We start from the raw sequence: 14,980 nt of genomic DNA on the forward strand, positions 1-14,980 counted from the left end.
GAAATTCAAAGGAGAACAACAAATGGAATTCATTACCCTAAAGTAAATAAGCAAGGGCTTAAAAAGCTTAGACAAAACTGTGGCTGGCAGCACCATTAAAGATGCTGAGTTTGATATCTTGGAAGACAACCTCAGAATGTCCTTGGTGCTTCTATGGACCACAGAAACCTGGGCTGGATGGACTGTAGACCCCTCAGAATGACACACGTTATGCTCTCAAGTAACCTAGTCAGTGTCCATGGCAGCAGTCTCCACCTTTTTAGGGCCTAACAAGCTGACAACAAGTACCTTTAGAATGCTCTGTGTCTGGATGCAAGACAATACGGACATATTTAAGATCTCCAAATTGCTGGAGGAGCTCCCCGAGTTCTTCTTCCTCTGAGTCAAAAGACAGGTTTCTACGGAAGATAGTCAAGTCACAAGAAAAGTCAATTACTAAAGTGAGATCCTGTGTTCTAGTACAAGGTGAGTAAGACACCAAGTGGAGTGGTACTCTTGCTCATGACCACCCTCTGGGGTTCAGATATAGTACCAATACATAGGGGAGGCCCCCAGTGGCCCAGCCTCTGACGTGTGACTCTGCCCCTCATCCATAACTGACTAGCCTTTCTATGTCAATCAGATTCTCTCCCCCAGGAATTTAAAACTTGAACAGACATACACAAAGGCCAGAAGCTGTTGATGCAGATTCATTTCAAAATAGCAATACCCCACCCAAAGGAAACTTCTGGGAAGCAGAAATCTGAAAATATCCTGTATCTTGATCTGGGTGGTGGTTACATGGATATATATGCACGAAAAATTTCACTGAGCTGTACATTTAGATTAATGCACTTTACAGAATATATGTTATGCCTTGAGAAGGAAAAAAAAAAAGGCAGTAAGTGTTCCCAGAGAAAAGACCCACAGCCTCCTAGAGCTGGGGCCCAAAACATCCCAGATTTTCATCTCCTTCTTAAGGTTTACTCTTCGACAGCTTTGATCCTGTGAACCACCCAATGTTCATCCAACAAACCCGCTTTTTCATTTACATTGGCCAAAATTAGTTTCTCTTATTACAAACAGAAGATTCACAGCAGGCTGATGAGAAAAGTCAAGTGTGTACATGTGTCTGTCTGTCTCTCTTGATTACCCATTTTCCTTTCTGTGTTGCTGTGAAATCCAGATTTCAGTTAAAACTTTACAAAAGCCAGAAAATCCTTCAAAATAATAACTCAAAAGCAAACACAGTAAAGTTTACTAGCTAAGTGCAAAACAAGAAAAGCACTTATTTCTCTTGATGGGATTAAAAGATGTTAGAAGATTTTGTTCTACCAACTTTCAATACATTATAAAGATCTTTCATTTCCCCAGCTATGCACATCCTTCCAGGGTAAAAACAAGAAACAAAAAAAACGGTCCCCAATAAATATTTATAATTTTTCTTCTCTATACTCAGTTAACAACCCCATAAACAATTCCATCTTATGAAGTAACCGAAACAAAAAAATGTTCTGCAATAAGACATATCCTAGCCATGTCACTTCTTCTAATTTGTCTCATTGTGTATAGTTTTCTCTCTCCCATCCTTTATTTTCCTAAGTTTCATTAAAAGATGTAGAAATAGTAAGGAATGGTGACATTTCCTCCTTCCTATTAAACAGCATCCTCTACAAATACAGAATTATTTATATGGCCATTCCAAACAACACAATAAGAACAATTATGAAGAGACAAGCCGTGAAGGAAGAAAATGGGCTACAGCGCAGCTTATGAAGGCTAAACTCATCTTTGTAAACAGCTATGATATGGGCATGTGCACGGGTGTTCTCTGAGCAATCATTAAGGTTAATATTTTGTGTCTTTTTGCTCATTTATTTCCTAAATTACCTACAATAAGCATAAGTTACTCGTATAATAAAAACAACCTTAAAAGACTATAGAGGAAGATAAAATACACATCTTTAAAATAAGACCCAAATAGCCCTAGCACACTGGCACTTAAGAAAGGACAAGAAAGGGGGTGCCTGAGTGGCTCAGTCGGTTAAGCATCTGCCTTCGGCTCAGGTCATGATCCCAGGGTCCTGGGATCGAGCCCCACATTGGGCTTCTTGCTCAGCAGGGAGCCTGCTTCTCCCTCTCTGTCTGCCCCTCCCCCTGCTTGTGCGCTCTCTCTCTCTCTCTCTCTCTATCTCTCTCCCTCACTCTCTCTCAGATAAATAAATAAAATCTTTTAAAAAAAAGAAAGAAAGAAAGGACAAGAAGGCATGCCTGAGGTATCCTAAAGATATCCTGGCTCTATGAAATGGCCAATGTACCACAGTCAGTAGGACTAAAACGGCAATGGCAACATGGAATAAAACCCATCTCCACCTGACTCCCTCCTTAAGATTTCCTGGAAACAAATGGGATGCCTTATTTTATTCTGGACACTACTTTAAAAGGTAAGTTAGGCATAGAGAAAAATTATCTGGGACAAGCGGTATCACCCCTCCCCAGCACTTCCCCTAAAACAAAAGCCAGAAGCAAGATGTTTCTAATAGCTGAAGAACTGATTTATTCCAAATGATGCTACTCCGATTACAAAGAAGGAAATGTAAATGAGGACAAAATCTGGAGACCCCTGCTCTTTATCTTCTGTGTGCAGTTCTGATTCTCCTATATTCTCACTGTTTGCTATGTTACTAGGGCCAGATGTATTCATGGTCTTAAAGGCATCTAATTTTCTGGCCTACCTAACAGAATTAGTACGGGGGGGCAAAAAAAAAAGAGTGGGGCGACTGGCCGGCTCAGTCAGTGGAGCATGCGACTCTTGATCTCGGGGTTGTGAGTTTGAGCCCCACACTGGGTGTAGGGCTTACTTAAAAATAAAATCTTTACAAAAATAAAGAAAGAGAGAAAGAAGAAAGGAAAAAAGGAGAAAAGAAAAACCTGTGAGGGCAACATAAATAGCAGATCTTAAGGTACCAAAGGCATACCTGATAGGGGCGCCTGGGTGGCTCAGTTGGTTGAGCGACTGACTGCCTTCGGCTCAGGTCATGATCCTGGAGTCCCGGGATCGAGTCCCGCATCGGGCTCCCTGCTTGGCGGGGACTCTGCTTCTCCCTCTGACCCTAACCCCTCTCATGTGCTCTCTCTCATTCTCTCTCTCAAATAAATAAATAAAATCTTAAAAAACAAACAAACAAACAAAGGTATACCTGATAAAAACAGTCTTCCCTTCGTTCACGTCAGAGGGTAATTTCCTCTTCTTTTTCTTTGAGACTTGCACATCTAAAGTAAAAAGAAAAAACAACAAACTGAAAAAGACTTAGTGCAACCCATATGACAAGGGGCTAACTTCTTAGATATGTAAAAACCTTGCATAAGTGAATAAGAAAAAACAAAATTAAAAGTGAACAAAGGATATACAACTAAATACATGAAAAGATGCCCAAATTTACTCAAGAAAAACATAGCACCAGGAATAAGATACTATTTTTTATTCCAACAGATTGGCAACAACCAAAAAAAAGGATGAAATGTGATGTGGTAAGGGTGTGGGACAAAAGACATTCATATATACTGTTGTGACAGTCTAAACATTAAGAACATTTGAGGAGAAAAAAATACACATTCACACACACATACACTATATTTGACGTGTGTGTGCACACACGTGTTTTTGCTTATAAAAGTATTAAGATATGGGGCGCCTGGGTGGCTCAGTCATTAAGCGTCTGCCTTCGGCTCAGGTCATGATCCCAGGGTCCTGGGATCGAGCCCCGCATCGGGCTCCCTGCTCAGTGGGGAGCCTGCTTCTCCCTCTCCCACTCCCCCTGCTTGTGTTCCCTCTCTTGCTGTGTCTCTCTCTGTCAAATAAATTTAAAAAATCTTAAAAAAAATTAATAAAAGTATTAAGATAGATACACAAGAAACTTTTAACATTGGTTGTCTCTGGGGAGGGGTCCTAAGTGGCTGAAGACCTGGGTACAAGGAAGACTCACTGTTTTTAAAAATAGACATATATGCTTACATATACATAAAAAATTTCTGAAAGAATATGAAAGAAACTGCAGTGGTTACTTTGAGGGACTCTTGGGGGGAGTGGTGAGGAACTTTTCTTTCTATATTACTCTCCTGCACTATCCTTTTTAATTTTCTGCCATCATTATGTATTGAATCAATCATTTTTTCAAGGTAAAGAAATGGTAAGAGACAGATGAAGCTGGTTATTAAATGCAAGGTCTCATAGTCCCATCAGTATAGAAGCTTCTTTGATTCTAAGGTGTCTACCATTCTCTCCTCATGGAAAAAGCTTATTTCCTCAGATTTTTTATATGGCCAAACCAACATGCCAGACTTAAACTAAAGAACCAGTTATTGACCATTCCTCATTCTGTAATGACCAGCCTCCCTCAATAAATGAGTTGAATTTATGCCCAACAATCTTTATAAAGGGAGCAACAGGGTTTGATTACAGTTTTCCAAAATGCCCCAAGGGGTCCTTTATCCCCACCTCAACTCCTAAGAGTTGTTTAAAATCCACTTGGTGTTAGGATACAATATCCTGCTTATCCAGTTACTCACTCATCTTGGATAAGCAAGAGAAGTAGTGCCTCAGCATTAAGCCAGGTTTTAAATTCCCTGAGAATCTTAACCCTCAAATACTATTCCAAACGTATTTAAAAGACAAAACAAAAATCTTGAGAAGGAATATAAAGATATCCTTTCCAGCACTGAAACATAAATCTGACAGAACACCTTAGGGCCCTATTTAAAAAGAGCTATGCGCTGAACTGATGCACATTTGTCAGTAACTGGTTTTAAACATAAAGGTCCACAAAGATCCCAGGCAAACCTTCGTCGTCTTGCTCTTCACTGTTGGTATCACTCTGAGCCAGTTCCTCCCCGCCATCAATACTCTCTTTTTCCTCTAGGTCGCTGTCGTCGTCAGAATGCTCCTCCTCACTGCTCTCTGCAGGTGCGGCCTTCCGGACTGCTCTGCAATGGCAGTCAGAACTAAGGATCTGGGCTGTCAGAGGGGTCTGTCCACGGTCATTACACATGTCGCCTCTGCCGTGATGGGGGCAGGGAAGACATCACTGTTCCTCCCAGAGACAAGCCTAGCTCTGCGTCTGTTGTCTCAGAACAAAATGAGCTGCTTACCTCTTTTGAATCTGTGCAGGCTTGGTCACCCTTGATTTTTTATTCTCTTCCCCCTCCTCCTCTTCCTCTTCTTCGTCTTCTGTGTCATCCTTTTCTTCCTCTTCCTCTTCTGTATCCTCTTCTTCCCTGCCATTCTCTTCATCTAATTCCTGATGTTTAGATTCAGGCCTCTTCTCCTCACCTATACATTTAGGTAAAGAAAGTTAGGAATTCATTTAGAATCCAAGATTAACTTGGACAAGCTTAACTTAATACCCCAAGTTCCTAGTTCATTGGGACTAGGACTAGGACTTTAACTATTTTTCTCAGTATTTTTCTTACTGCATGTAAGAGAAAGTATGAGGGGAAAAAAGCAAAAACAACAAAAAGCCCTCATCACTGAGATTCCCTGGAAGCCCGTCCCATTCGTCGGAATGAGAGAGGTAGCAACTGAGCCTCTGCAAACAGCCTGCCGCTGTACACCCCGCTGTACGCCCCGCTGTATGCCCCTCTGTACGCCACACTGTACGCCACACTGTACACCATACTGTACGCTCCGCTATACGCCACACTGTACACCCCGCTGTACACCCCACAGTACACCCCGCTGTACACCATACTGTACGCCCCGCGGTACGCCCCGCTGTACACCCCGCTGCACACCATACTGTACGCCCCGCTGTACGCCACAGCCAGCACCATGTTCACTCTGGGGCCCGGCCATGAACTTTCATCCCAGTGAGTTCTCTTCTCAGAGCTCCTGGTGGCTTAAAAGCCACCTGCTTTCTAAAAAAAACCTCAAGTTTTAAGTTTCCCTATTCTTAATATTCCATCATTTTATGAGAAGTGGGAAAGGACAGGCAACAGAGGGGACAATGAACTCAGGTCCCACTCCTCATTCACATTCATACCCAGGAGTGGTCTTAGACTCAAAAGACCCTATGTTTTGAGACCAGATCACCAGATGGTACAACATGAATCGACAAACAGCTCTAGGCTCACTTCTGAGCCCACAGGAACTCAGAGTTTCTCTTAATCCCTAGTCTTATTCTTTCCGTTAATCTTGTGCTTTTGGTATCTTTAACCCAGTATTCTTACTGAGAAGCAAGTTCCCTTATAATTTTACCGTAGGTAGAGCTGTTTCTACACCCACCCCAGGACATACAACCCCTCCTACCCAATATCACCACATCTTACCTGGGGCAGAGGCAGACTGTGTATTTTTATATTTATCCTTTGCCACGGCCCAATCCACAGCTACTGTCCGCCCTGTCAGATAGAAAAGTAGCATCAGAAAGGTCTTCCTCTTTTTAGAGTCTCTTGTAAATGACTTCCTATTCATCCAAGACAGTGATAGAACCAAAACAGACAAAAGAAACTGCTAATTCAGAGAATATTGGTCCTGAAATAAAGCTCAGAGTAGCCTACCGTTTTTAACCCTTAAACTTTTTAATCAATGTAAACAGTTATTTTGCCTTTCTACAACAGCCCCCACACCTGAGGTAAGAGAGAGTAAAAAGGTAAAGAAAGAAAGAATGGGAACAGTGTTTCCAGTCAGACAAGTCTCTAGTTAGACTAAGCAAGAGGCAAAACAAGTGCTCTGGAATAATCTGCACTCTGCACAGAAATTACAAAGTCTCCAAACCAAGCCCTTCTTTAGTATCTAATAAATGAACACAGCCAGTTTAACAGCCCACGGGAGCTGAAGGGTGCTGAAGAGTGACCACAACCAAGACAGAGAAACCTGCAAAACCCACAGCCCCCGGACAGAACCTGCATCTATCAGTGATTATTTTAGGGACATTTTTTCATTAAGGATTTAAATGCATACTCATCTCCCAAACAAAGTAAAGCGAATAATGGCATGCGTTCTTTCAAGTTTAACCCTAAGATCAAGCACTAGGAATATTTCACCAAACAGCTTCTATATTATCAGTAAGGCTCAACAATTCAAACACCTTTTGAAAATGTAGAAAGTGGGTTACTGTGCTAATTCACCAAACACCAGAAATATCTGGGTGAACAGTAGGGGTACAGAAAACTCACCTTTTATCTCTTTCATGTTCATGCTTTTGAGAGCTTTCCCTGCTTCTAGAAGGTTTTTGAACTGGACAAAAGCAAAACCACGCATCTTTCCATCTGTGTGCAAATGTACAAAGAAGTTAGAGGCAGCAGGTGGGGAGCCAACGAACACCAAGAAGGACATTACAGCAACCTGGGCTGGCAGGATGACCCAAGCCCTGCCAACCAGTCAGCCCCTTGCCCAAAGCAATAGCTTTTGTCCTCCTGCTGAGGATACCCTGAGTCAAGCTTGCGGAGAGCAAATGCATTTTCTCAAACGATAACTTGTCTTCTAAAACTAGTTCTGAGATCTAACTAAAAATGCCATTGGGGGAATAAGTACTATTTCTGAGTTTTTGTTATGTGTCAAGCACTGTGCCTGATACTTTATATACATCATATCATCTGGGGCTCACAGAGTATGACATGAACCTTGTATTTCTATTTTGTTTAAAAGATTTTATTTATTTGAGAGAGAGCGCGCATGCACAGTGGGGGGAAAGGACAGAGGGAGAGGGACAAGCAGACTCCGTGCTGAATGTGAGCCCCACAGGGGGCTGGATCCCACAACCTTAAGATCGTGACCTGAGCTGAAATCAAGAGTTGGACGTTCAACCAACTGATCCACCCAGGTGCCCTGTATTTTTACTTCAAATATCAGTTAGTTCAAGGATGAAATGGAAAAACACCATTATGTTAAATAATCTTTTTTTTTTTTAAAGATTTTATTTATTTATCTATTTGAGAGAGAGAGAGAGAGAGAGAGAAACAGCATGAGAGGGGATAGGGTCAGAGGGAGAAGCAGGCTCCCCGCTGAGCCGGGAGCCCGATGCGGGACTCGATCCCAGGACTCCGGGATCATGACCTGAGCTGAAGGCAGTCGCTTAACCGACTGAGCCACCCAGGCGCCCTAAATAATCTTAATCTAATCCACAACAAACGAGGGTTTGCTAGTACCTGGCTTCCGGGGGATGTTTACTTCCAGGACAGCTCCATATTGAGCAAATACTGTCTTCAAGTCATCTTCTGAACACTGATGCCAAACGTGAAAAGATATTATCACAGAAAATAAACATGAAACATCAACCATTAAATTAGTTCATTACAAAGAACTTGAATACTTTCACTCCTTTTTTACTTTTGAGCCTAGGACATCAAACATTTCTAAACAGAAGACATCTTGCTTTGGATCTAACAGACAAAGAAGACAGATATCAAAGAGCTCTTCCTCCCCTCCCTATCTCAGCTGTAGTGTCCCAAAAGGAAGGCATCTTCACACTTACTATCCTTAATTAATTGTTTATACAGGCCCATTTTCTGTATTCAACAAGGCTAAGATTCATGCCTGGAAGGAATTATGTCCAATTATACCATCCTGCCGAGGAGCTCCACCAGTGAGCACCAACAGCCTTCAGAACAGGTCGTGTTAGTGTTCTCTGTCACTCACCTTAAAGCTCAGGTTCCGAATAATTAATCTGGCTTTCTTATCTGCCACTTTGGGCTTTTTAGGCTTCAGTTCCTTCTTTGGGGGTTCTGAATTTTCTAAAAAATAAGAGGCAACAAAATAAGTCTGTGATCCAGCCTCTAGGCCCAGAACATCACAGGAAAGAAGCTACTAGCAAAAAAAAAGGCATTTCTCACAGGGTTAAGTATGACAACACCCAGAACCACCAGATTTCCAAAGTTAGAATTAAAGACAAAAATGAGTAATAAAATACATTAGATGATTTTGGACATCAAAAGGAAATTTAAGGAAGTTTTAAATTTAGAAGCTATCCCCTATCCTCCCTCCCCCTCCTCCCCTTCCTCACCCTGAGGGAAAATTCCCTACTAGAAACTCACCATTTTCCGCCTTTTCCTTGGACTTGTTCCTCTGTTTTTTCTTGGCAATAGTCACGTTGATCTTACAGCCTTCAAAGGTGGTAATCTCCTTGAGGGCCCTCTGAACATCTTCCAGCATAGAAAAAGTGACATAGCCAAAGCCTCGACATGCCTTACTCCCTGAACAGTGAAGGATGAGGGGGAGAACTGTAAGCCAAAAGCCCTAAAACAGTAAACTCTCTCTTTAAAAAAAAAAAAAAACCAGTAAATTCTCAAAGTCCTAACTAGCAGATATACTGCCAGACCATCCTATTATCAGTTTGCCAAAATTCTCAGGAGGGATACAAACAAAGTTGGCATCAGTGGCCCCTTCCCCACTTTGCTCAGAAATTGTTAGGCTTCCTCTTCTAATTTGGTGTCTTCACTGTTAGCTCTTCTTCCTCCTTTCCTGATAACCTTGAGACTATGGAGGACCCATGATACCCATTATATCCCCAAAGAAGAATTCAACATCAAATAGAATGGAACATCACCAGAGAAGGTGGGAAAGGTAAGTATGGTAGCTTTGAAAACTGCAATGCAATAATGCAGCAGATCAGAAATGAATGCCTGAGGTCCTGACAAAAGAACCTCAATAAACAATAAACATTGCTTCGGGAGCCTGCAGATACTATTACCATTATTACCAAACCTTAGCAATCAATATCAAACTTAACCTTTACAAAGCTGTAAATCTCTTACTCACTTTCATCTTCAGAACACACTAAGGTAGGTAAAGTGAATATTATCATCCTTTCTTTCCAAATGAATAATTTGAGACGGAGGAAAGTAAGTGAACTGGTTAATGCACCAGGGTGTTTGTAGCTGAATTAATTCCTCATTACTAGTCCCATGTTCTTTCCATGGGACTCCACCAATATAAAGGCCACAGAGAAGAATATTAGGACCAAGCAGATGAATGGTTGCAAATAAAAACTATAACTCACCTTTGCCCTTTTTGGTATGCTTTTTTTGATTTAACATTTTTGTGTAGTAAAATGTTTAAGTCATTTACTGCATCAAAAAGGAAAAGACCAGGTAGTCTGCCTACTACCCAAAGAAGAAACACAGCTCACATGCTCCGCTTCTTTTTCAACTACCCTCGAACCTACTTCAGGGTACAAGCCCTCAAACACATGACGCTGATCCACATAAATGGTTAAAGCTGATACTTTGCACTATGAAGGCATACTGTGATCTGGAGATCAAGGTTTTTCTCTTGGGACTTCTCACAAAAGCCTGCCCACTCACTGTCAGAAATCAGAACAAGAGGGTGCCTGGGTGGCTCAGATGGTTGGGCGTCTGCCTTTGGCTCAGGTCGTGATCCCAGGGTCCTGGGATCGAGTCCCGCATCAGGCTCTCTGCTCGGCAGGGAGCCTGCCTCTCTCTCCCTCTCTCTGTCTCTTATGAATAAATAAATAAAATCTTAAAAAAAAAAAAAAAAGAAATCAGAACAAGAAAAGTCAGGGCCCTTCCTGATCAGTACAACCAAAAACAAAGCAGTTGAAACATGAAGGGGGGTGGGGGAGGCCCTGGGTGGCTCAGTGGGTTAAGCATCTGCCTTCGGCTCAGGTCATGATCCCAGGGTCCTGGGATGGAGCCCCACATCAGGCTCCCTGCTCCGCGGGAAGCCTGCTTCTCCCTCTTCCACTCCCCCTGCTTGTGTTCCCTCTCTCGCTGTGTCTCTCTCTGTCAAATAAATAAATAAAATCTTTAAAAAAAATAAAGAAAGAAAGAAACGTGAAGGGGTTCAGCACCAAAATAAAAGCATGTACTCACAACAAATGCCATTCACTGTTTGTCTGCATAAAGCACTCTCATTTTACTTGAATCCTCACAACAGCCTGTGAAATTGTTCCCATCTTCAAGAGGTTAAGTCACCACTCCTAAGACCTCATCCCACCTCCCCTCCCTCCTTCCCATCCCTGTAAGTGCAACACTCTTTCCAACACATCCTGACTATCTGAAAAGAAAAGTATATAGTCTTTCAAAAAGGGAATAGAGTTGGTTTTGTTTTGGGGGTTTTGGGGGGGGGGTTTGTTTGTTTGTTTTATTTAGACCACATACATAGGATACAAGGTAAGATTACACCTCAGCTATATTCTGAGGACCCAAAAGAGAATTCCCATTCAATGCCTGTTCTTCCCTGGAACAGAAGCATCAAGCACTGGACAGTAGTGTTTCTCAAAGTGTTTTGACAACCCACAGTAATGAATGTAACTTATAGTAGAACCCAATACACATATATATTCTTTATATAAAACCAAAGGGATGCCTGGCTGGCTCAGTCAGTACAGCATGCGATTTTGATCTTAGGGTTATAAGTTTGAGCCCCACATTGGGTGTACAGATTATTTAGAAATAAAATCTTTACAGATGCCTGGGGGGCTCAGGAGTTATGCATCTGCCTTCAGCTCAGGTCATGATCCCAGGGATCAGTCCCGCATCAGGCTCCTTGCTCTGCAGGGAACCTGCTTCTCCCTCTGCCTGCTGCTCTCCCCTGCTCATGCTCGCTCTCTCTCTCTCTCTGACAAATAAATAAAATCTTTTAAAAAATTTAAACAAATAAAAATAAAATAAAATATTTTAAAATTATGAATATTAATCCTTTACCACATATACATATACTTTCTATTTAAAAAATTCTTGTCATGACCCACTCAAAACCCACTAACAAGTAAGGATCTGCAGTTTAAGAAACACGGCTGTACAGCACTCTCATTCTCTCACTCACCCACATCTATACTTAAAATGGCAAAGAACCAGGCTGGTGTCATGGCTTGTACAGCAATCAGAGCCATGTGGACAATCCCGTTATTAACAAAATACAAGCTAATGATGGAGGGATTATTAGCACACAGTTAGCCTGCCTACTCACATACTCAGATACCATAGGGGGAAGTGAGGGTCCACAAGATGCCAGTTCCCACCAGTTGTTCTGCTGAAAGGCAAAGAAGTGGCCACCTACAGAGACAGCCTGATGACTTAGAAGGGAGCTAAACATAACATCAGGTGCCCATCTTGAGTGTCCTTGAAGTCTAGGTAAGAGGAAGGAATGCTTCTCTACAATTAAAACCCTTACAATTCTCTCTCATTGCAATACATGCCAACCCTTTCTCATAGTGATGCAATGAGCATCACACAGAATATGAGGCACATAGCAGTATTACACAAGTAAATATCCCCAGTGGCTCAAGCCAAAAGCCTTGGGAATCAGACTTGACTCCTCTTTTTTTCATACCCTGCATCTGAGCCATCAAATCCTCTCGGTTCTACCTTCAAAAATATCCGTATTCCAATCACTTTTTACCACCTCCACTGCTACCATCCCGGTCCAACACCATAATTTCTCACCTGGATTATTGCAGAAGCCTACTATTTGGTCTCCCTGCTTCTGTCCTATTCTCCAACGGCAGCCTCAGAGTATCTTTTAAAATGTAAGCCAGATCATACTTACCGCTCCCTATTCAAAACCAGTAGTTTCACATCTCAGAGTAAAAGCCAAAGTCTTTGCAATGGCCTTTAGGTCCTCCATGATCTGGTACCCTAGAATCTCACTTCCTAATTCTCTTACCTTCACTCACTTACCCTGGTCACCCTGCTCTCCCTGCTATTCCTTCAGTATACCAAGAGTCTTCTTCAGTATTCCTGAGCTTGCTGTCTCCTCTGCCTAGCCTCCTCCTCCTGGAGAGACACATGTTCATTCCTTCACCTCAGTCAGGCCTTCCCTGGCTACTCTATCTATAGATAACTGCCATTCCTCACTCCTCTACAACCCCCTCCCCCACACTCACAGAGACTCCTTATCCTTCTTCCTGACTTATTTTTCCCCTTAGTATTTACCACCATAACCACTATATATCTTGCTTGTTTATTGGCTGTCTCCCCCATCTTGAAGACTTAAGAGCAAGTTTTTTGGCTTGGTCTGGTGCACGCTGCATCCTCAGGACCTACAACAGTGCCCAGTACATAGCAGGCATTCAAAAACTATTTGAATGAATAAATGAGTAAATGAGTAACATACTGGTTAGGAGCTCCAGGTCGGGTGATCAAATTCTGGATCCGCTACTTACAAGCTGTACGAACTTCAACTAAAGTTACCAAATTTTCCCTAAGCTCCAGATTACTCTCTGTAAAATGGGGTTAAGACTCTCCACCCAACAAGACTGTTGAGAAAACTAAATGAGATTAACACGTGCGGAATTCAGCACCGTGCCTGGCAATCGGTTGACTCTCAATAAGCCTTACTGATGTTTTATTAAATGTTAACTGTATTAAATATTAAATGTTAACACTGTTACCAAATAAGATCTTGTATGTGAGCGCACGTAGGAAACGGAACGTAAACGCTATGTAACCCTGAGGCAATGCCTTGCCTTTCAGAAATGGACCTCTATGGACTCACCCAGAACCGAGTCGGTTTAGAAAAGAAACTCAATGCCCAGCCCCTTCTCGTAGGAGCGGATACAGAATTATCTGGCTTGCTGAAGACTGGGAGGGCGTCCTCGCTCGGATCCCGCTCCCGGGTACCCCAGCCCTATCCTCGACAGCCCCGCCCCCTACCTTTCTCAGTCACCACGAAGCACTGCTTCACCGGCCCCACCTGACTGAACAGCTCCTCCAGCTGCTCACTGCGGGCCGAGGGCGGGAGGCGGCCCACAAATAGGGTCAGCCCGGCCATGAGGCTGGGAAACCGAGGCGCGCGAGACCGCGAGGGAACCGGGCCCGCGCACGCGACGCAAGGACCTGGCTTTGGCAGGCCAACCACGCCAAGTGGCCCGGAGATTCCGGAAGTGCTCGTGACTCAAAAGAGTCCGGAGGAAAACATGGTGGGGAGGGGGAAAAAGCGTTCCGGAATGGAAAAAAAAAAAAAAAAGGTCATGCCTGGGGGCGGAGCTTCTTGAGCGGGGCTCCACCCCCCTAATCCCAGTACTGCCCCTCTGGTCCTCTTCGCCCCCGGGCCACTGTAGGAAACCGGCATCTCTAGCTCCTACTCAGATTAAAATCTCACTTCCAGGAGATGATCCCAAAGTGCCACGGCAGGCAGAGGAAGTCGTTTTTTGCTCGGCGTCTCACCCAGGATCTGACACGTACTGGATATTTAATGAATACTTTCTTCGGTGCCACCACATCCAGTTTACGTGTATAAAATGCAACCAGGGCGCCTGGGTGGCTCGGATGGTTGAGCGTCTGCCTTCGGCTCAGGTCATGATCTCAGGGTCCTGGGATCGAGTCCCGCGTCGGGCTTCCCGCTCCTTGGGAGCCTGCTTCTCCCTCTGTTTCTCTCTGTCTCTCATGAATAAATAAATAAAATCTTTAAAAAAAAAAAAATGCAACCAGAATGCACATCGATGCATACATCACAAACATCATTTGAAGAATTCTCATATTTCAGAGAATATGAGACATCTGTCACACTATAATAGATAACTATAACCGTGCCTGTAACAGTTAGAGGACAAATTACAGCTACTAAAGCACACACAGACACATATCATACACAATCATTCTTTCAATAAATATTTACTGAGCGCCTACTATGTACCAGACACTAGGGATAAAATTGGTGAGCTAAAACAAGAGTCCCTACTCTCATGGAGAATGAAGTGTAGTGGGGGTAGACAGACATTAATTTTAAAAACTTACAAATAAATCATAACATGCACACTACAGGACAACAGAACACACCCAAAGCAAACATAACATACACACAGACCCAGAACGCAGGTCCTCCCAGAGACAGGAGAAAACCTTCCCTCAGGTCAGCTTATCAGACAGACCCATGGCTGAGGGATCTCACCCACCAGCAGGAGATCTGGGTGCTCCGGGAACCTGGAAAGCAGAGACTATTTGCCATTCCACTGGGTTCAGGAACTGACCTGTGTGCAAGACTGCAGCACCCTGCAGGGGTTCCAGCTGAGAAAAGTTCCCAATGCACTTTTTAAATAATAAC

The 14,980-nt window shown here is 43.0% G+C and overlaps 1 protein-coding gene across 2 annotated transcripts in view; it reads right to left on the reverse strand.

Moving 5' to 3' along the window:
* RBM28 (RNA binding motif protein 28) overlaps positions 1-13,795 on the reverse strand; it is a 30,548-nt gene extending 16,753 nt beyond the window's left edge. The window contains exons 1-10 of one of the 2 annotated variants that reach the window (XM_021699356.1): positions 13,591-13,795; positions 9,010-9,168; positions 8,615-8,709; positions 8,125-8,200; positions 7,153-7,245; positions 6,304-6,375; positions 5,128-5,308; positions 4,820-4,962; positions 3,180-3,252; positions 289-398 (exon numbers count right to left, since the gene is read on the reverse strand). In XM_021699356.1, coding sequence (XP_021555031.1) covers positions 289-398; positions 3,180-3,252; positions 4,820-4,962; positions 5,128-5,308; positions 6,304-6,375; positions 7,153-7,245; positions 8,125-8,200; positions 8,615-8,709; positions 9,010-9,168; positions 13,591-13,708 — 1,120 coding nt within the window. In that variant the 5' untranslated portion in view covers positions 13,709-13,795. The remainder of the gene's footprint in view (positions 1-288; positions 399-3,179; positions 3,253-4,819; positions 4,963-5,127; positions 5,309-6,303; positions 6,376-7,152; positions 7,246-8,124; positions 8,201-8,614; positions 8,710-9,009; positions 9,169-13,590) is intronic. The other variant, XM_044920060.1, reaches the window with a different exon arrangement.
* Between the last annotated feature and the right edge of the window lie 1,185 nt (positions 13,796-14,980).

The sequence above is a fragment of the Neomonachus schauinslandi genome, chromosome 12 (genome assembly GCF_002201575.2).
Source record: "Neomonachus schauinslandi chromosome 12, ASM220157v2, whole genome shotgun sequence".
Lineage (NCBI taxonomy): Eukaryota > Metazoa > Chordata > Mammalia > Carnivora > Phocidae > Neomonachus > Neomonachus schauinslandi.